At 31.5% G+C, this 21,601-nt stretch overlaps 1 protein-coding gene across 3 annotated transcripts in view; it reads left to right on the forward strand.

Annotated features, from left to right (window-relative positions):
* The window catches only part of LOC143068587 (NACHT domain- and WD repeat-containing protein 1-like), a 45,733-nt gene extending 25,211 nt beyond the window's left edge, over window positions 1-20,522 (forward strand). For all 3 annotated transcript variants that reach the window (XM_076242769.1, XM_076242771.1, XM_076242770.1), the window contains 18 exons: window positions 824-1,036; window positions 1,356-1,683; window positions 2,270-2,422; window positions 2,964-3,110; window positions 4,306-4,525; window positions 4,941-5,097; window positions 5,825-5,993; window positions 6,519-6,878; window positions 7,422-7,655; window positions 8,256-8,529; window positions 8,879-9,008; window positions 15,636-15,804; window positions 16,430-16,548; window positions 17,212-17,446; window positions 17,890-18,048; window positions 18,653-18,816; window positions 19,444-19,585; window positions 20,007-20,522. In XM_076242769.1, coding sequence (XP_076098884.1) covers window positions 824-1,036; window positions 1,356-1,683; window positions 2,270-2,422; window positions 2,964-3,110; window positions 4,306-4,525; window positions 4,941-5,097; window positions 5,825-5,993; window positions 6,519-6,878; window positions 7,422-7,655; window positions 8,256-8,529; window positions 8,879-9,008; window positions 15,636-15,804; window positions 16,430-16,548; window positions 17,212-17,446; window positions 17,890-18,048; window positions 18,653-18,816; window positions 19,444-19,585; window positions 20,007-20,128 — 3,495 coding nt within the window. In that variant the 3' untranslated portion in view covers window positions 20,129-20,522. The remainder of the gene's footprint in view (window positions 1-823; window positions 1,037-1,355; window positions 1,684-2,269; window positions 2,423-2,963; window positions 3,111-4,305; window positions 4,526-4,940; window positions 5,098-5,824; window positions 5,994-6,518; window positions 6,879-7,421; window positions 7,656-8,255; window positions 8,530-8,878; window positions 9,009-15,635; window positions 15,805-16,429; window positions 16,549-17,211; window positions 17,447-17,889; window positions 18,049-18,652; window positions 18,817-19,443; window positions 19,586-20,006) is intronic.
* Window positions 20,523-21,601: the final 1,079 nt, after the last annotated feature.

Consider the following 21,601-nt stretch of genomic DNA (forward strand, 5'->3'; position numbering starts at 1 on the left):
TAACTCTTAAACCAAAGCATTTAGAGCAAATCTGACATGGGGTAAAATTAGTTATTAGGTCAAGATCTATCTGCCCTGAAATTTTCAGACAAATTGGGTTAGGTTGCTGCCCCAGAATTAGTAATTTTAAGGAAATTTTTCAGATTTTGGTTATTATCTTGAATATTATTATAAATAGAGATAAACTGTAAACAGCAATAATGTTCAGCAAAGTAAGATCTACAAATAAGTCAACATGACCAAAATTGTTAGTTTTCCCCTTAAGGAGTTATTGCCCTTTATAGTCATTTGTTAACAATTTTCATAAATTTTTAGAAAATATTGTCCTCTGTAATTACTGGGCCAAGTTCATTTTAGATAGAGACAATTGTAGCAACAAGAATGCTCAGTAAAGTTAGATCTACAAACACATCACGATCACCAAAACACAATTTTGTCATGAATTTATCTGTGTCCATTGTTTAATATGCACATAGACCAAGGTGAGCGACACAGGCTCTTGAGAGCCTCTAGTTTAAATAGAAGGAAACTTTGTTTATATGGTTTATTTATTAAACTGATCAGTTCAAAACATTTCATTTATTTAAATTATTTACATCAAAATGTTCACTTCAGCTTTATAACCAAGATGTCAATGTATTTTTTTCCCTTCTTTCAGCCATGTTTCTTTTGCATGTCCAAACAAATTTTGTATGCTTGTTTTCAAAATTCCAATAGGAATTTTGTATGTGTAGGCTGTAAAATTTATATAGGCTTTGAAACTGTAATCCTGGACACAGATTTTGCTTAATAATATTAATAGTTATTTATTTTGATCTTTCAGAGCATAGAGGAACTTAAGGAGGACTTAATAACATACTTAGGATTGCCTCTAGCAGATATACCCCTAGTTGTCTACCTTGATTCTCTGGACCAGTTAGATGCTTCTAATGGTGGCAGGAGTTTATCATGGCTGCCTGAAGATTTCTCTGCAAGTGTCAAGATTATAGTATCCACCTTAGAGGATAGGCAGTATGAAGCCTTTCCAAAACTTAAGGTATGATTCCAGATATATAATATAAATATATAAATGTTCATAATATGGGAGGGCATTCAAATATTGTATTAATTACCATAAAAGAAAATGACACTACTGGTATAAATTTTGAGTCTCTTTATGCTTTTATAGATTCACCCAGATGGGAATAATCAAACCAAAACATTTGAAGGCCAGGGGTCAGTTTCACAAAAAACTTACAACAAAGATTGATGGTAACTATAATTGTTCATTTTTGTTTTGAAGGGGAATGAAGTGCTTCTTATTTATCTTAGTAAGTTATACATTCAATCTGGAATTTTAATTCTTCCTATTGCAGACCATGCTTCCAGATGAGAGTTTTGTCCACATACCCGATCTTTCTGTTCAAGATGCCAAATCCATTATCCAGAGCTGGTTACAGTCCCAGGGTCGTATTCTAACAACAGCACAAAATGATATTGTTGTTAAAGCCTTCAATAAGTGTTCACTAGCATTGTTTCTGAAGCTTAGTTTAGATGAAGCATGCCACTGGAGTTCTTTCACACCGCCTAATCAGACTGTATTACAGAAAACCGTTAGAGACAGCATAAATAGTTTGTTTCATCGTCTTGAAGTCAGATATGGAGATTTATTTGTGAGCAGGACTCTGGGTTATGTGACTATAGGTAAGGACCTTCATCGTCTTGAAGTCAGATATGGAGATTTATTTGTTAGCAGGACTCTGGGTTATGTGACTATAGGTAAGGGCCTTTTGTGAAATCACAAAGTCTACAGATATAAGAAGATGTGGTGTGAGTGCCAATGTGACAACTCTCCATCCAAGTCACAATTTAGAAAAGTAAACCATTATAGGTGAAAGTAAGTTTAAACCTATTTATTTATAGTGGATTGGAAAACAAGTTTTGCAACTTATATCAATCCCTTTCCACTTTGCGGGTGCGAGTGCTGCCTTGTAGCTGCATAAGCCTGCTCTTTTTCTAAATCTACAAGGATGTCTTTAACGTGCAAGAGATATGGCTCTCTCTTAACATAGGTGAAAGTATGGTCTTCAACACAGAGCCTTGGCTCACACCAGACAGCAAGCTTTAAAGGGCACCAAAAATGACTAGTATAAAACCATTCAAATGGGAAAACCTAATCTATATAAAAAGGCAGAAACGAGAAACACTTATGAACCACATCAACAAAATACAACCAATGAATATCATACGAATCACATGAATCATGTTTTTTTCATTATCTTTTATTCAGCTTTGAATGGTTTATCTGAAACAGAATTAGAAGATATATTGTCATGTGATGATGATGTCCTTAATGACCTTTACCAGTTTTGGACTCCACCAATCAGACGACTTCCACCTCTTCTCCTTGTTAGATTAAAAACAGATCTACAGCAATACCTAGGTATGTTTTTTTTTAAGTATTTTTGTACATATGGTACAGTATACTTTTTTTTATGAAGAACATTGGATATATATCTTTACTTGCGTTATATTGCTTAGAGATAGACAATTAATGAGGGTCTGATGATGTTAAAAGAATAAGGAATAATAGGCCAATACTGCAGAAAAAAAAGGGATCTATGAAAATAGAGAAATATACACCCAAAAATATAACAAAAAATAAAGAATGATAGGCATAGCATATAGAAAATAGAGAAAATTGGCCTAAAAAAATAAAGAATACAGAAATGAAGGACCTCCATCTAGACCATCATTATTCACTTTAATTATAGACACGTAACTATTATTTCTGGAGCCTTGATCTTAAAGACTATCACTTAAACTCTCGTTGGCAAGACATATCATTGTGTGCATTCTTGCTAAGCAAAGATGTGCAACGTGTGAATTTTGTGAAAAATTTGCAATCAGGTCATTTGCATTCATATCTATTTTAACAGCTAGTTCTTTATATTGAGCATTTAAAAATAGAACTATATTTGCAGTGGACAGAGGTGCAGATGGTGTAAGAGTGATATACTGGTACCATCGACAGTTTATTGAAGCTGCCCAGGATAGATATTGTATTAAAGGGAAACAGTCATTTCTACATTCTGCATTGGCTGATTTCTTTGCAGGAACATGGTCTAATGGTAAGGTTTGATGCCAATACTTTCCCAACATTTTGTATTATATAATTCTGGTCATGTGCATTGTCAGAACAACTCCAAATTGGCTAAATGGATATTGGTTAAAATTGATGCTATTGAAGAATACCATGTTAGAATGTGCAAATAGGAATATAATCTTCAACATGTTAAAGGGGAGTTAATCAAATACTTACATCATTATGCTAATAGTATTGCAAGACTGCACAGGGGCGAATCCAGCCATTTTAAAAAGGGTGGGAGGTTCCTAACCCAGGACAAAGGGGGGGGGGGGGGTTCCAATTACATGTCCCAATTCAAATGCATTGATCGTCCCAATAAAAGGGGGGTTCCAATTACATGTCCCAATTCAAATGCATTGATCGTCCCAATAAAAGGGGGGTTCCAACCCCGGACCTCCCCCCCCTGGATCTGCCAATGCTGCAGGTATCCTTTTGTGATTTCACTCCCAGTTGTAGGATCTTTTTTGGTTAATCACATCTTTGTGGTTTTATGATTAAATTTTTTTTTGTACTTTTTGGTGAAACTTTTATTGATTTTTGCAATTGAACGAAAAAGGGAATAAGTTTACCCTATGAATGAAACTAAATACTTTCGAAATTCAATTAATGAACAACTTATTAAATCATGAATCTTAGTTGGGGATGAAATAATTTGTTTTTGTTTTTGTGTATTCTCAAGTTGCACATATTCCTATGTTTAAGATGGTACCAAACACCTTGACTAAAATTTTATTTTTTCATAAAATTTTGACAATATACTTTCACCCTTTGACACAAAATCAAAAAAAATCAAAAACAAAAAAATTTCATTGGTTAAATAACAGTTTGACAAACACTGATTTTGATCATGAGAAGCTTAATATTTCCTGAACAATAGAACATAAGACATAAGACATTTTATTTCACTAAAGCCCCACATGAGGTATGTTAGTACAACATTTTTTAACAAACAATAAAAGAAGATAAAAATCCAAAGTTGATTTTTACAGAGTTATCTCACTGTACAGTTATGTATCACCCCAAATTATCAAAAATTATTATTGATATGGTGAATGTGATTATTTTGCACAAATGAATTTCAAAATGTTTATGATTTACTATATATATATAAATTGTCACACTTATTTTACTGACTTATGTCATGAATTTACTACTGGAAGTTCAATATTTCATTTCAGGGAATAAGAAGCCTTTTGAAAATACGAAAAATAAGACAAAGGGTACAGAGGATAGACTTGTAACAGCTCAACCTTATAAATTTAAAGATTCCTACAACTATAGGAAGTTAGGACACTTACCTTACCATAGGATAAAAGCAGGACAACTGGAGAAAGCCAAATCTGAATGTCTATGTAACTTTAAATTTCTACAGACCAAACTTATAGCAATGTCATACAGGTAAGTACTAAGGTACCAGAGGAATCGTCTTGTATATCACCTGTTCCCAGAGGTCAAAAGTTTTGATTTCATGATCTATATTGCAATTTTTACAGTATCTTTTAAAAAGTAAATGTTTAGTGCTTATTCATTACATTATGTAGATTAAAAAACAAGATGAAGAGAATTTTCGTAGACAGCAATGGGACAAATTCATTTTTTTTTTGGTTAAACAGAAGAAAACTTTTTAACAAAAAATAAAGTTATGTTACACTTAGTTGGCAAAACAAAATTGAAAGTGGCGAAAAAATAATTGATCAGGCGAAATCCTGATTACCATCCAGGAAAAATCTTCTTTATGGAAGAGATATATGAATACTATGGTATTAAATGCATTTATTGAATTTGTAGTTATTAACCATACAAAATATTTCAGGAATGTGTTCAGAGACCTGAATCTTGCCAGGAATACTTTTGAAAATGACAAGGAGTTAGCTTGGATTACAGATGCCTTTAAATTGTCAGAATATGCACTATCACATGATCCTTATCAACTGGCTCCACATATGATTGACAGACTGTCCAAAGAAAAAGTAAGTGTGCACACTTTATAATTGACAGTAAAGATCAATGATTCCTTAATGCTGAGTCAGTTAAAAATGACATTGCAGAAGATGGGATGGGGCATATGGAGCTACATATATATGGCCATACATGTCCACTCCAAACAGGGCCCATCCTTTTTTCAGAAATCCTTCATCAGCATCTAGGGTTTAATAGTCATGTCCTGTCAAGAGTTCATGTGATTCTTTTGTTATGTCTTGGTGTCAGTTTTGATATCAAGTTAGGTACTGTAAAAATTAATTATTGTTTGGATACAAATTTCAGAAGTTTTGTATTTCATTAAAACTGGGACTAGAGAATGTATGGTAAGGACACCATATTAGATGTACATGTTGGAATTGGAAAGTCATAATGATTCTAAATAAAACAAATAACATCTGTAGTGTTGTTGGATGACTGCTTCATTGACATTTATCCTTAATCTCCTTTTTTATACAGATAAACAGAAAATAACAACTCTATAAATAATATATGCCCTTGTTACCCAATACTGTTATAACTACAGTAAAGTCTCTTTATTTTACTGTATTTTAATGTCTAACAGTCTTCAAACTATAGTTTTCAGAGCCTTTGTTGAGTGATGTTGACTAAGATATGTCCCTTATTGGACAATTAAATTTTTGTGGTTTTTCACTGAGTTTATTGGGGAGTGCATACAAATGGATGGTGATTAATAATCTGATAAAAATTTTGTAGATTGTCAGTAGTTTTGTTGAGCATTGCAGACAGAGTGATGTCCCTTATTTGGCTAGTAGTGATGAAGTACTTTTAAAGCCTGGTGGAGAATTGATCTATACTATGACAGGACATACATCTACAGTCAAAAGTCTGGATGTAACTGCTAATGGTAGTACGGCAGTAACATGTAAGTATATTTCTAAACTTTATTGATTAATTTCTGATACATCATAATTATATGTAATTCACAGCTTTCTGTTTTCTTTATTACCAATAACAGATCAAGTTTTATTCTTCTTCGTCTGTATAAGGATCGAGAAATTGGTTTCCATTCTCTGACTTTATTTTATCTGAACCAAATATTATGAAACTTATTCACAATGCTCATTACCACAAAACATAGATCAGGTTGGAATTTTGGTGGTGTTACTTTTACGGTTCTAGAGTTATGCTCCTATTCAAATGGAAAAATTCCTATTAACATTCTATAACTTTAGTTTACCTCAACCAAATGTTATGAAACTTTTACACTATGCTTAATACCACAGAACTCAGATCAAGTACAATGGATAGTGTCACTTTTGTCTTTCTTGAGTTATGGCCCTTTATTATATTATATGCAAGTGAGACATCATCTGTGTCACATGGACACATTCCCCCTTTATTTTCCACCTGATAACCAGTCTTCATGCTGAATTTCTATGTTTTGCAGGTGGACAGTTTGGAGATGATGTCATCAGAACATGGTCTTTAATGAAGGGCAAACTTCAGAAAGAGTATGATAATTTACCTAAAGATCCAGAGAAGGCTTGTTTCGCTGACAAGGATAAAAAAATACTTATTCATTATCGTAGTGAAGTAGTCCTCATCAATATTGACTACAACACACGGGAAAATATTCAAATTCCAAACATGTGTCAGCTTTGTGTTTTTGGACCAGACAAATCAATATTTGGAACATTCATCGTCAGGGATTGCACATTCTATAACACTGCTGATGGAAAGTTACGGGAGAAAGTTTCATTTGATAAAACAGATGCAAATTTGTTTGACATACGGTCTTGTACTTCAGGTATGTTTGTAGTAACATTTTGTTATGTGTAATTGCGAATATTAAAAAAAAGTAAACATATTAAATATGAAAATGAAGTATTCAATTGGAAATATTATGGAGCATCTGCATATAGAGCAAAACTGAAGAAGGGATAACTAAAACAAATTAAAATTAAAATCTGAACATCCTGGCTCAATTTTTTAACAGGAATAATGAAGTAAAGTCAACTCTATTCTTTTGAAAGGAAAAAAAATCAATTGTCCTTCCTTAGTTATTTCATCTAACAAAGGCAGTGCTGAATAGCATGAATTCATATTTAATCTGCAGCTTGACATTTTTAAATAGTAACTTATCTGGAATACACCCTTTTTGGATTTGTCAGACACTTGACATACAGCTGTTAATTTCTATGTCATTTGGTCTCTTGTGGAAAGTTGTCTCATTGGCAACCATACTACATCTTCTTTTTTTTATACTTCATGTTTGTTGATACTTTAAATTATGAGAGATCATGTATGCTAAGCATGTTGACATATGCAACCTCTTATTTCTCATTTTCAGCCACCTCAAATTATGTAGCATTAACTAATCCCACAGAGGATGAATTCTATGTAATCGATATCACTACCAAAGAATTGTCCTCCAGTAAACGTGAGACCTCAGAATCGTATACTGTTGATGCCATAGTTATAACACCAAGCCAGAAAATAGTCATTTGTGCCTCATTCCTGGAATCGACTATTAGACTTCATGAAATAAAAACACTTAAAATCATAAAGCAGATTAAGACTAGAGGTATGAATTGTCATCCATTGTATACATTCCTCCTCAGTAAGTTAAGAAAATATACATAGAAAGGTAATCAAAAATGCTATTTTGAAATATTTTTTTTACAACACAGGTATTTGCTACTTGATGAGTATACAAAACATGAAAAGTATCGTAATGAATACTTAACAAAAATGAATTCTTGTCTAAAAGTTTGTAGAAAAATAAGTACTTCGGCTGTTGTCTGCTCTATGGTCGATTGTTGTCGCTTTGACACATTCCCCATTTCCTTTCTCAATTTTAAATTTTTAGTACTACAATGAATGAGTTGACAAAGGATATTTTATTAAAGAAGATAACTGATTGGGTTTTCTAACTAATGCTACTTCCAACATACCATTTAATTCAATGATATAAGGCTTTCAGCTGAAGGTGCTGTTTTGGAAGAAACTGTATAAAATGTGTTATCATTAAAAAGAAGAACATTTCCACAAAATCATTTTATTTCACTTTTTCACATGTATATTGAAAAAAATTACATCTTGAATTAGAGTCTTCACCATACATACTCCTTTATTCCATGCCATCAAGTTTTAAAGTTAATTATTCCTAATTTTCATTTTACAGATGAGCCATATGAAGAGATAAGTAATTTCCATGTGACAGGGGATGGCAAATATCTGTATTTCCCTTGCTACAGAGAGGTTGTAGTGATTAATCTGAAAGAAGAGAAGGAAACGACAAAATTCCGGAGCCATCCTGATTCAATCACTGACGTCAATATTTACTCTGCTGACAGAGCAGTAACTATTACCCAGGATCCTATAGTACGATTGTGGGATATGTCAGAAACTAATAAAGCCAGTGATAAGGATAAACCTTTGCAGAATCATTGTATTGTGTAAGTTATAACCATTGGTCTTAGAACAAGATAAGGTTTAGATTAAAGTTAATTACCAATTAGCTTTTCTTGTTTTTTTCATTTTTGTTTTTTTGTAATGGCGTTTTAATGTCCCTGCGGTATCTGTTTATCTCTTTTTTCTAGGTGAGCTTTCCCTATCACTTGGCTTCCATTGTTGTATGTTAACATTTACAAAAATCTTCTTCTATGAAACTACGGACTTATTTCTTAAAGATTCTTCAAATTGTTGTTTCATAATAATAAACTTCTAACTAATGATCATGATGATATATTATTATGTGTAACAGTTGTTACAGTTCTATCTTGTAAATATATTTTGTAATTTCAGGAAATTTAAACCCCTACCAAACTTAAGACATGTAGTTGTGATTGGAAACCCTGATTCTACACAGACTGATGATTACTATATGTATGTGTATGACCTTGTAGACAAAACTATTGTGCAGTCAACAGAACTGGTAAGATCATGTTTTTTTTAGCAAGCTTATTTCTAGTAGACCTCAGACCACATGTTTCAGTTAATCAAAGTGCTTGTAGGCACTGAAGAGTTATGATTATTTAATTTATCAGTAGGAAGCAGAATTACATATTGTATTGTATAAAGCATTTAGTGTGGTGACTGAAAGCAGATTTTTTTAATTTAATCTCCCCACCGAACACATACTTATATAATATATCATTGGAAAGAGGAAATCCTGTACTATAATAATATGCCTGTCGTCAGGACTTGATATGGTCACATTTTTGTTTAAATTGAGGTCAAAGGTCATATGTAAAAATCAGTGAAAATTTGGGAGGGTTTCAATTTTGACATTTTTTCTATTTCTAAACTCTAACTAAATACAAATGATACTGTTTTGGTTTAAGTAATATTTGTTATTATACATAAACCTTAATCATTGAGATTTTTTTTATCAAAAAAATTCCTAAAACAGCGTTTTATAAACAAAACTTAAATAATCAAGTTTTCAACCTATAACATGTTTAGAGCACCTTAACCAGGGTTGGCAAAGTATTACCCGCCCGGGAAAACCCAGGCGGGAATTCCCGGGTTTTCCCGGGCTGGGCAATACTCCCAGAAATGGGTAATACTGGGTAATAGTGGGCAATAAGACTTTTTAAGCTTATTTTAACACAAAATAGTAAAGTCTTGTTGTAGTTTCATAGTATTATGGCTAAATATATACATTTTATACAGATAACCATTGAGAGTCATGTTTCTAGAAGATTGAAAATTCAATTTCATTCTTTTCTCCACTATTTCTATGTAGGCAGAATACAAAATTTGAATATTTTAGGATTATTAATACCTTGTTAATTTCCATGTATTGTTTCAACTATCCAAACTTTTAAAAAAATGCATTTTATAGCAGTGTTTGTTTGAATTATAAATTTAAATGTCTATGCAATCATATTGCTAAATAAACACCCTACAGGGTCAAGTCATTAACCCTTATAGAAATGAAAAGGCTGAATAATGTTATATAAACATATCAATGTCTTAATCTGATTAATTACTTATTAATTAGTGATATACAAATAAATTATACAAAAGTAATTTTTTTCACAATTTCTTGTTAATTCTTAATGCAAGATATATACATTTGAAAAACGAATTCTTTGAATTTATGTTAACAGTTTGACCAATCTAGACGAGAGGGTGATTTAATAGACTTTCAGAAGAGAATTATTGATAAAGGCCTTTTCCATTAATATCTGTGTAATGTGTGCCTACATGTTTACTTGTCTCATAGTTGCAAGAATAGTACTTTTTCAAATGTATATACACTTGTATTATCACTCTTAAACAAGTAAACTAATTTATAAATCAAAATGTGTTTATAAATATCTTAAATGTATTGCAATTGAGTTTGATCACTGAATCCTCTTTAAAATTAAGGCCAGTATTTTATATTACCCAGTATTGCCCAGTATTGCCCATTAAAACCCAGTAAAACCCGGGTTTTCCCAGTATTTCCCACTGGGCTGGGCAATACTCATAAAACCCGGGTTTTTGCCAACCCTGACCTTAACCTTATGAAAAATATCAATTTCAGGTAAAAATCAAGTATCATGCAGGACAATACTCTTAAATTATTTTTTAAACTATCATATTGGGTGAGGTATCAAACCAAAGCAATAGAACACTACAGTCAAATATGACCTCAAATTGAATTTGTGGATACTTCAGTTTTTTTTATAGACTACTCGTTGCTTTTGGGTTTTTTTCACAATTCCATAGTATTATTTGTTGTTGTGTATTTTAATCTGGTTAATATCTATTACATTATAGGTTTTGTACCTATATCCCCCATTTTTATACGCCCGTCAAAATTTTGACGGGACGTATTATGGTATACAAATGTCCGGTGTCCGTCCGTCTGTCCGTCCGTCTGTCCGTCCGTCCGTCTGTCCGTCTGTCCGGCGTAAACATGTCGCACCATAACTTGAGAACGACTTATCCAAATTTCATGAAACTTAATATAGTTGTTTCTTATGATGGTCAAATGATCTGTATACTTTTGGTGAAAATAAGATTTAAACTTTTTGAGTTACGGCACTTTGTAACTAAAACAGGGGTGTGTTTTTTTTCACATGTCGCACCGTATCTCAAAAACGTTTCTTGATTATTGCTTAAAACTTTACACACTTCTTAGTTATATTAATCTTAATATCTGTATACTTTTTGGTGATGATTCAAAGTTTCATTTTTGAGTTTTTGAGTATTTTGTAAAAAAGGGGGAGGGTTTTTTTACATGTCGCGCCGTATCTCAAAAACGATTTATGATTATTGCTTAAAACTTTACACACTTCTTTGTTATATTAATCTAAAGATCTGTATACTTTTTGGTGATGATTCAAAATTTCATTTTTGAGTTATTGAGTATTTTGTAAAAAAGGGGGAGTTTTTTTTTACATGTTGTGCTGTATCTCAAAAACGATTTATTATTATTGCTTAAAACTTTACACACTTCTTTTTTATATTAATCTAAAGATCTGTATACTTTTTGGTGATGACTCAAAATTTTATTTTTGAGTTATTGAGTATTTTGTAAAAAAGGGGAGGGTTTTTTTACATGTCACGCCGTATCTCAAAAACAATTTATGATTATTGCTTGAAACTGTACACACTTCTTTGTTATACTAATTTAAAGATCTGTATACTTTTTGGTTTGATTCAAAATTTTATTTTAGTGATATTTGTAAAAAAAAAACAGGGTGGAGGTTTTCACATGTCCCGCCGTGTCTCAAAAACAATAAATGGTTATTGCTTAAAAATTCCTCAGAAACTATTTATGATTATTGCATAAAACTTCCACACAAGACGTCGGGCGTATCATGCGCTCATGGCGCAGCTGTTTATTTTCCTTGCAACGTACCACAAACTTCAAAAGTATTCCATATAAAAAGAAGAAGATGTGATATGATTGCAAATGAGACAACTCTCCAAATGTAACCAAATGAGACATAAATTAACAATTATAGGTCCCGTACGGGTTTCAACAATGAGTAAAATTCATACTGCAAAGTCTTCAATTCCCGAAATGAATAATTTAAAACAAAGGAAAAATCTAACGGCCTGATTAATGTACAAAATAAATAAGAAAGAAACAAATATAGTATATAGAAACAAACGACAAACACTGTATTACCATCTCGTGACTTGAAACAGACACATACAGAATGTGGTAGGGTTTAACTTTTTTAAGGGCGCGCCAACACTCCCCTAACCTGGGGGCTGGGACTGTGTGTACCAGTGCAACAAGCTTTATACCAAATCAACCGTTATCTCCATCATCTTCATTTTTATCAACCGTCACAAGACATGTTTTAATATTTCTACACATTTCACTCATGGTCACAGGTCTGCAAATGAAAGGTTCTGCTCAAAGCAAACACATTATTTTGAGTTTTTCTTTGCAAGTACAGACAAGGTATTGTAGGAAGTCCGAAGACATTTGTTCCTAAAAAAAAGTACCAGCTTCAAACCATCCCTATCAATTCATCCAAGATTTAACAGAGATCTAAAAGGGGGTTTAGGAAGGTGTGATGACATCCATATGCTTGTCTGCAAAGATGCTGGGGAAACATTATACGAGACGTACACACTATCTTGAATTCGCTCAATTTCATGGCTTGCAACACATTAGATAGAGTCGCACTTTACTTTAAGAAGCATAAAATCCATTGGCATTCAATGTTTTAACAAGGTGTTTTGAACCAAACTCATGGTACATTTGTAAAGCCAATCCTAAATGAAAAGGAGTTAAAAAAAAATTGGCCACACAAACGATTGACTCAACAATTGCTTAGCATTTATGCAATTTCTCTGGTGCCATTTTCTTAGAATAGTCTTGGCTGTATGCAGTTTCATCGGGTAACCATAAAATGAATTACAATAAATTCGAAGGCATTGACTGAATTGAAGAAGGAAGAGACAATTCATTCGAAGTTGGGTATTTTTCTGTAGAGTTTCGATGTCTTTTATAAGTATACTTGCAGCGGAATGAAATATCTGTCCGTTATTTGTGTCCATTACAGTTGACATTGAGATTTTGAGGTCAGTTTTCAATTGACTAGCAGCTGATATGGCATCGAAAATAGTTATTTTGCTACTAAATATTATGTTATATTTGTCTTGAACTTGTTGAAGTTGTTTGACAACTGAATTTCTATAGAAATCAATGAGTTTAGACTGCCTTTTACAAGTAGAATATTTTAAATTAGAATCAGCCGGAAGAAAAGATCTATATTTATCAAGTAACGGTGTCATGAGGAATGAACATTAAATCGTTGTCAATAGCCAAAATAAAATTAGTAAAAGCAGTATCGTGATCTGAGATATCTGCTTCCACGAGTTTGGATTTTTTTATAATGACAGAGTGCTTGAAGTTTAAAAGATGGACGGGAAACTATTTCAACTTTAACTTTATCTAGATCTGACACGGATAAAACATTCTTAATACGCTCATCTGATTCAAACTTGAGTAGTTTTTGATCTTTCTAAAATGTTTTGTTGCAACAAAATATACAAGCGCTCCAGTTGAACGACTGCATTCTAGAACGCGTACAAATACCCGAAACTGAGGGACAACAGTCCGATAATTGTATGTCGTCATTAAATATCAGATTAGAAGCTTCCTCGCTCTAAAAGGGGGAACAAATATGTTTACTTGTGTAACTTTTGTAGCATGAACAATGATAAACTGCCTGCACAAAGTTCTTCAAATTAACAGCTATCGCATGAAGCATCTTGATGTTCACCTCATCCAATCTTTTATGCAATGCAGATACAAAAATCGACTTCCCTATACTGGTAAATTGACTCAAAATGTCAGTCGAGTTTTTTTTGGCATATTAAGCACTGCATAAAACTTAACGACTTTTGTCTTTTCTTTGGACTTAATGGAGCAAGTTGCAACGGACTTGACATATCACAGAATATTTACTGAAACTATCCCTCAATTATTTTGATTTTACAATAAGACTTTTCTGACAAAGTATATTTGATGTTTTATAATAAAAAAACAAAGAATATAAACATATACAAACAAAGTATGTGGCATATATCATAGCACTTTAATTGAAAATATGTGTATATAATAGCGAAAAAGGTAGTTATTTCATATATCAGTTGAGAGCAAATTATTGACTAATACACAAAATGTGACGGAAGGCAAGTGATTAAGTTCCGTGTTGAAATTGAAGTTTTTTACTTATTTCTTTTCCCATTGATTTCTTAAGTTTTTTTCATATTTTGGTTCCGAAATTTTTATCACTTATTAGTTTTATGAAATACTATATGCTTAAAATATTATGGGATAATTTTTATTACTACTATGAAGAAGAAACTAAAGTTTGTGTCTGGATTTGCAATTAAAATTACCTCAATTTTAAACGGTCCAAACTTCGCAAATTTTATAGATTAGAAGAAAATAAAATACTAAATAGAATATTTTGACATATAAAAATAGCTTCAGGAAAAACTATTTCAATTAAATGTAAGCAAACATACACATTTTTTCATTTTGAAAAAGGGGGGTTGAAACTCTCCAATATACTACTAGTCATTAAAACGACTTTTTAGAAAAATGTGACCGTACGAAATTCTGACGACAGGGCAAAAACTAAAGATGACATATTTGTCTTTAAGTTAAGACCATTTTTAGCCGTGTGTTATTTGGGGAGATTAAACTCGCCATCTAGACGACTTTTTAAACTTCTGTCACCGCACTAATTGGTTGTTCAATATAGCTGATTCAACTAGAATTCTGGACAAAGGAAGATAACTCCAAATTTTAAAGATGACAAACAATGACATTGATATTTTTAGAACAGATAGTAGATTCTTGCACCTTGCAAAAGTGATGTAATTTCCTGACAAGTATAACATCATTTTGTGACTTGAATATCTGAACATATATTTCATTGATAAATTTATGAAAATCTTCATGGATCGGATGTATTGATAGATTGTCGTTGATCATCTCAACGAGATTGATTTTCTCGCTTGAGCTGGTACTGTGAAAGCTAGAAAAGCAATCGAGTTGAGATGACCAATGATAATCTGTTTAACGCTATTTTACCAATGACGAAGTTGTCAATTTCATGTCAATTTAATTAGCAAGGCCACGTGCCTCCTTAGTTTCTAGCTATAATTTTCCATTTCAAGCGAGTAGCATATATGAAAAATTATCAGCAAAAAAGATCAAAGGAAAAATGCACAAAATAGCGATAAAGAATGTTATGATCTATAAACTATATTTTGTGTATATCAAAGGTAGTGATAAACCTTTGGAAGATCTAGAAATCAAGTCAGTACCATAGGGTTTCGATTGCATATTTCATGCAATCTTTACCAAAAAAGTAGAATTGGTATATGTATCAGTTAAAATAGTAGAATAGACATATGTATAACTCAGTCATATTTGAACCAGACAATCTAAATTCATTTGGTTAAACTGTTTAAACTGTCTGTACAATGCATTATATGTGAATTTTAAAAGAAAGTTAAGGATGAAAAGAGAGAAAAAAAAAGTAACTAAATATTTTATTTAATTGTTGATGATTTTTTTTATGAACAGGATGAAGGTTCACATCTACTTGAAGTTATAGATGATAACACTGTACTTGTACTACCAATGAGTCTGAAGCCGAAGACAATTGATTTACAAACAATGACCATAAAAACTGTATTCCAAGGCAGAGTCTGTGACAGATGTAAACTATATAAAATGACTAATGATGGAAAAGGTTAGACTTCAATACATTTACAGTGCCAGTCTTTGTAAGAATCAGGCTATTTAGAAAAATTTCAAAACTTGGCCAGAAAAAAAAACATGAATTTTTTTTTCGGTTAGAAATATAGCAAATTATTGAGTTATCTCCCCTCAATTGATATTTTCTATTGTATTTCCTTCATATCTTGGATTAACAGAACATGATACGGAAACAATATATTCATGCACTATTTTACATTCTGAGATTAATGAACAGCTGAGTGATTCTTAGGCAGGTTTGCACTTAATGCTTATGTGATTAGTTTGCAGTAAGTTAAACTTGCATGACTGTGCACTGCAATATCTGAGCCAATATATTTCATTTAAGAGTTCTTTTATAACAGATAGTTGCAACTGTAAAATCAACAATTGAAGTAGATTAGAAATAAATTACATCAAAATTTTCACCTCTCATTTTCTTGTTTAGAAGCAGTTGTAAAATTGTGTGAAAATTTAATTTTAGATTAACAGGGGTAAGACAACATCATGTGTGATTGTGGAGAACATTTTGGTAGAAAATTGAATGGATATAAGTCTGTCAAATCAAAGTATTATCAAAATGGATGTCAGAAATTAATTGTATCAGCATATTGTTTCAGAGTTTATATGTTTATCTAGAGGAAGAAGGAATATTAAGGTGTATAGTACCACAACTGGTAAAGTGATTAAAATACATAAATCACCAGCTGACAAAGACCTTAGAATCGATAATTTCTTTGTAAGTATTACTGTAACCCAACCAGAATTCTTTTTAGAATCGATGCCTTAACTTGTAGAGTTTTTTTGCTCTCTTTTGAAAGCTACATATACACAGTGAGGATGAAGAACAGCAAGAAAAGGGCTGCTCCTTCTCTTTTTGTGTTTTTTTGCTGTTCATAATACTGATTATGTGCCATAGATGGATACCCATTTACTTCTTTTTCTACAAATTTTCATGAGTATTTTTTTGAGAGGAAAGAACTATATATTATGTAAAAGGATAAAATATTTAAAAATCATGAAAAATAAATCTGAATTAATTGGGCTTGTAAGGGCTAAGCACAAAACAAAGCTTCCATGAAAATAAATTGGTTTTCAATATAAGACATTTAAAAAGTGACCAAAACCAAGCCAACATACATCTACAGCTGACAAAGAATTTAAAAGGATTTATTACCTCTTAGTTGGTATGTGATTTTAATACCTACATTTCACCAGCTTTCGGAAAAGGCACATTTTTAGGAAACAAATCATAATTTTTTTAAAAGCAGGGATTTAAAAACTATCAAAACCAACTGTGTATTCATGTTCTAAAATAAAAAAAGATGATAATTTGCCTTTTTTTAAAGGGATTCTTAAAAAAAAACCATGTATTATTGATATAATTTCACTTCTTTTTCAGACCAATAAAAGTGGCAGTACCATTGTGGCTAAGGCAGATGAAACTTTTATTATATTTGATATCGTAAATGGTAAAATTTGTACCGTCACACCAAAAGATCTCAAAATGGAAGTACTATCAAAAGTAGCTGCAGTATGTCCTAATGGCAATCATGTTGTTCTCTCTGCGTGTAAGATTGTAACAACCGAGGAATGGGAGAGTGAACCTATTGGCTTTCTATGGAATGTTCAAACAGGTAGCTAATTGTTATTGTCATTTGTTGCAAAGTCTTTATTAAAGGACATTTAGGCCAGTAGAATAATATGATATTCAGACAAAGTGGTATCACTGAATATCAATTTATTTTCCCCTGTCATAGGGCATATTAAGATTTTGAATTGCTGATATCCATATGTTAAACATTCTAAGAGCTCTCAATAGGTTTAATGTTTCATAGGAATATGATGTACAGTGTGAAATGTATTTTCCAATTTATCTCTCATAAACTTCCTGTCGTTTAAATACCTCTATATTCTAACACATATCTTGGGAAGTAAATATCAAGGATTGTGTAATTTTGATTCAAGATTCTGGTGAAGATTAACTATTATGTTTGATGCATTTTGACTAACATTTTAATAAAGACTAATGTAACATATATAAAAAAAACTCATGAAAGATTTTTTTTCTATTTATAAGATAAGTCACTTCAATTGGTGGATTCAGTTTATCACATGAAATATAAGAGGATAGACAGTCCTTTATCAGTAGCATTAGATGAGGTGCAGTTCCTGGATGATGAGAAAGTTGTGTCCGCTCACGATGACTTTATCATTAGAATATGGGATATTGAAAGTGGTAAGACTTTACTTAAATTGTCTGCTCTGTGGTCAGGTTGTTGTCTCTGGCACATTCCCCATTTCCATTCTCAATTTTATTATGTTCACAGTGATTCAAAATTTTAAATTAGGTTAATTTTCAGATTACAAATCAACAATAATGGGTTTTATTTATAATGCTGGCTATTGTCAGTTTTTTACATTGTACTTAGCTTTTTGGTATTTGCCGCTGTAATAAGTTAATATTTCAAGTTGCATTATAAGTGATAAGAGCAAGAAATTCAGATTAATTATGTAATAATTTTGTTCAATTTTGATCACAGCTATCTGAATATTATGGATATCAGAAGTTATTTCAGATGTGATTAAAACCACTGCCTATCATATTTTTATCTCTTAAGCACAACTGCATACCTAATTTAGTGACATATCTTAATGTCAGTCAAAATTATTTTCATGTAATAAACTGAAGTTCCTAGTACAAAAAATTGTATTGACATAGGTAAAAAATATTGTTTGTCCATTGAATAGTGTGTCATAAAAATACCTATTTCCCAAGTAAGCCTTTAAACTTTAAATACATTATTTGTCAACAAAAAGTACATGTATGCATGTTTCATTAGGAAAACTGCTGAACAGATTAACAGGGCACAGTAAACAGGCAATGTTAACAGTACCATACGATGGACCTTACTTCTTGTCTTATGGGTTTATGGATGAAGAAGTCATCAAGCTCTGGGACAGGAATAACTTTAAGTGCCTTTCATCATTTAAATTTGACACAACTGTAAGTATGACATTTTAATTTTACATATTTTTTATCCAAACTACTGTGAATTCATTTATTTTCATGGATACCAATGGATTGAGGAAAACTTGCATTTTGTTGTTTAGATGTCTCTATTCAAGCCTATATATAAGTTGTAAGTTGTTGATAATTTAAATTTGTTGTTCACTTGGCCCCACAAAACAACTAATAAAAAATCCACAGTATGTATATATAATCATTTTAGTTGATCTATAGAGATATACTGCAATTCTGTGTGTAATAATGCAGTAAAAATGTTTAAAGCTTACAAGTATTTTTCAATTATTTCTAATTACAAGTACTTGCTTAATTGGCACCACCAAATTTGTACTTAAATTCACAACACAATGGTGCCACAAATGAAGCAGGATCTGCTTTGTCTTCTAGAGCATCTGAGACCCCCTCTGGTTTGGGTACCAACATTTTTAAACTTCCATTGAAATGTATTTTTGGCTTTTATTAAAAATGCCTTCATGAAAAACTTTACATTAAATTTTTTCTAGCTCACACTTCTATTTGTTCTAAAAAAAAATATATAAAAATCAAAATTAAGCATTTGTGACCAGGGGCTTATAATTTATGTTTTTGTTATCTGTTTCTTTTCAGCTTAAGAATCTTCATTTTTGTGGAGACAATGAAACATTTGTAACATCAACAGATAACCCTGTTAACATTGTACACTGGAGTTTACATGGTGGAGGACATACTGCCAAGGCTTTAAAGGATTATCCTAAAATACAAAGGAAAAGTAAGGACAAATTTAAATACACTATGTTTCCTGTAACTTTTGCTATAAATATCTTTAAATTTCTAAATTAGCAAAATATTGGGTAAAATATTTAGTGAAATCATCTCCCTTGAATATTTTGTCATATTGCCCTATGGAAAACAGGGTTTTCAGCAACAAAATTAAGCCAGTCTTTTATCCTATTTTTAATGTCTTTAGATTTGGAGCTTGATGGGGTTCAGGTAACCATCTGGGAATCAAAAGCAAGGAGTTTGTTTACAGTGAGTAAACAGGATGACTTCATACTTTTAAATGGGTTCTTTCTTTTGAATGACATTGCATCCTTTGAACTGTGCAATGTCATTTCATTTATACTAAATCACTAAAATATGAAAATGAATACTTGATTATAAAAACCGTTCATATATTTAAATTGTTTTAGATTATAACATTCAACTGGAGATTGAAACTGAAGAAGACATGTCAGTTGAACCAGATGACCCAGATACTGACCCTGAAGAACCAGAGGATAGCGAAGAGGAATGCAGTGATTTAGAATATTAGAAATTATCTTCTGAAACATGAACTATTTCATTCATATTTTAATTTATTTTTATATATATATTATAAAATCTATAGTTATATTCTGATGTCAACATTTTTTGGAAAAGGAAACTACATCTATACACTTTATCGCTAATCCCGGCTGACCCAGCCGCTTGAACTTTTGACTCATACAACAATCACTTTTCCATTGTGGCGTCAGATATTTTATGATGTCAAAATTTTACGGGAACCTGTGTGATCTCCAGTAATGGCGAACAAATAGGGATAAGGTGTATTATGTTTCAAGCTTTTGCACTTTTGTATAAAATATCAATGAGTCAATTTCTTGAAAGTTTGAATTATCAATTTTCATTTAATATTGTTAAAGCAATAAAAAAGCAATATTTTTAAAGGAATTGTAGTAATGATTCCTCAAAGTTCATATTTCTACAGTCTGTGTTGCAATTTCTGAAGTTGCTTTTGTAAATTTTCCTTCACAGTGAGTGTTTAAGTATTATTCATTTCGAGTAATGGGGTTTCAATATTATTTAAGGGTTACAACACCTTAGGTAAATGTAAATCATGAATTAAAATGTCTAACGAAGTACATGTTTATGTATATTTATATTATATTCTGTTTTATTGTGTCTCTTAATCAATCCTATCATGTTAATAGTTTTGATTAAGGTAGTGAACTGTGAAGTTGTGGTCACTTCAATTTGAAAGTTTCCACATTATGTTAACTTTTGGAATACATGCCAAATAAGGGTTCTTGAGTCCATGATTTCTTAATTATTAAAATGAACATAGAATTGTGAAAGTTTGTGTAGATGCATATTTTTATTTGATTTGTTCAGAATAAAATATCTGAAAATTTAATCCAATCAAATCAAATTAATACAAGTGACGTATGGCTGTATATTACATTTCCATTTTTTCATTTTTGTGGTTCGAGTGAGGTCAATATAGATGTTGAAAGCTTGATCTAAATAATAATGGTCCATATATCCTGTATTATCTGAATTAATGTAAACAGAATTGGACAATGAAGTTTAATCCATAAAATTTATTTTGTAAATATTTGCATATAAGATTCTTAACAACTAAACAATTTAACAAGACATTTTGTTTGGGCAATACGGTACATTACATTGCAATTTTTTTTATTGTATGAACATGTTTAAAACTTGGGCCTTTCAGTAGAATCTACACACAACTGACATTTGTTAGACTTTTTACCGTAGTATGTGAAATATTGAATACCAATTCTATAGTAAATGAGACAGCATAGTTGTGTTTTATTTTAAATACTCAAGACAGTCAAGTGTATGGTATCTATATATTATTCAATGTGCACAATGTAATATGTATTATTTAATATGGTTAATTGTTTTTTTAATCAGCAATTTATCCGTCAGATATCTGTGATACTTTTCATGCCGTCCATTTATAAGGACCGTAAAATATTGTTATTTATATATATGGGGTATT

The sequence above is a fragment of the Mytilus galloprovincialis genome, chromosome 3 (assembly GCF_965363235.1).
Source record: "Mytilus galloprovincialis chromosome 3, xbMytGall1.hap1.1, whole genome shotgun sequence".
In the NCBI taxonomy this organism is placed as follows: Eukaryota; Metazoa; Mollusca; class Bivalvia; order Mytilida; family Mytilidae; genus Mytilus; species Mytilus galloprovincialis.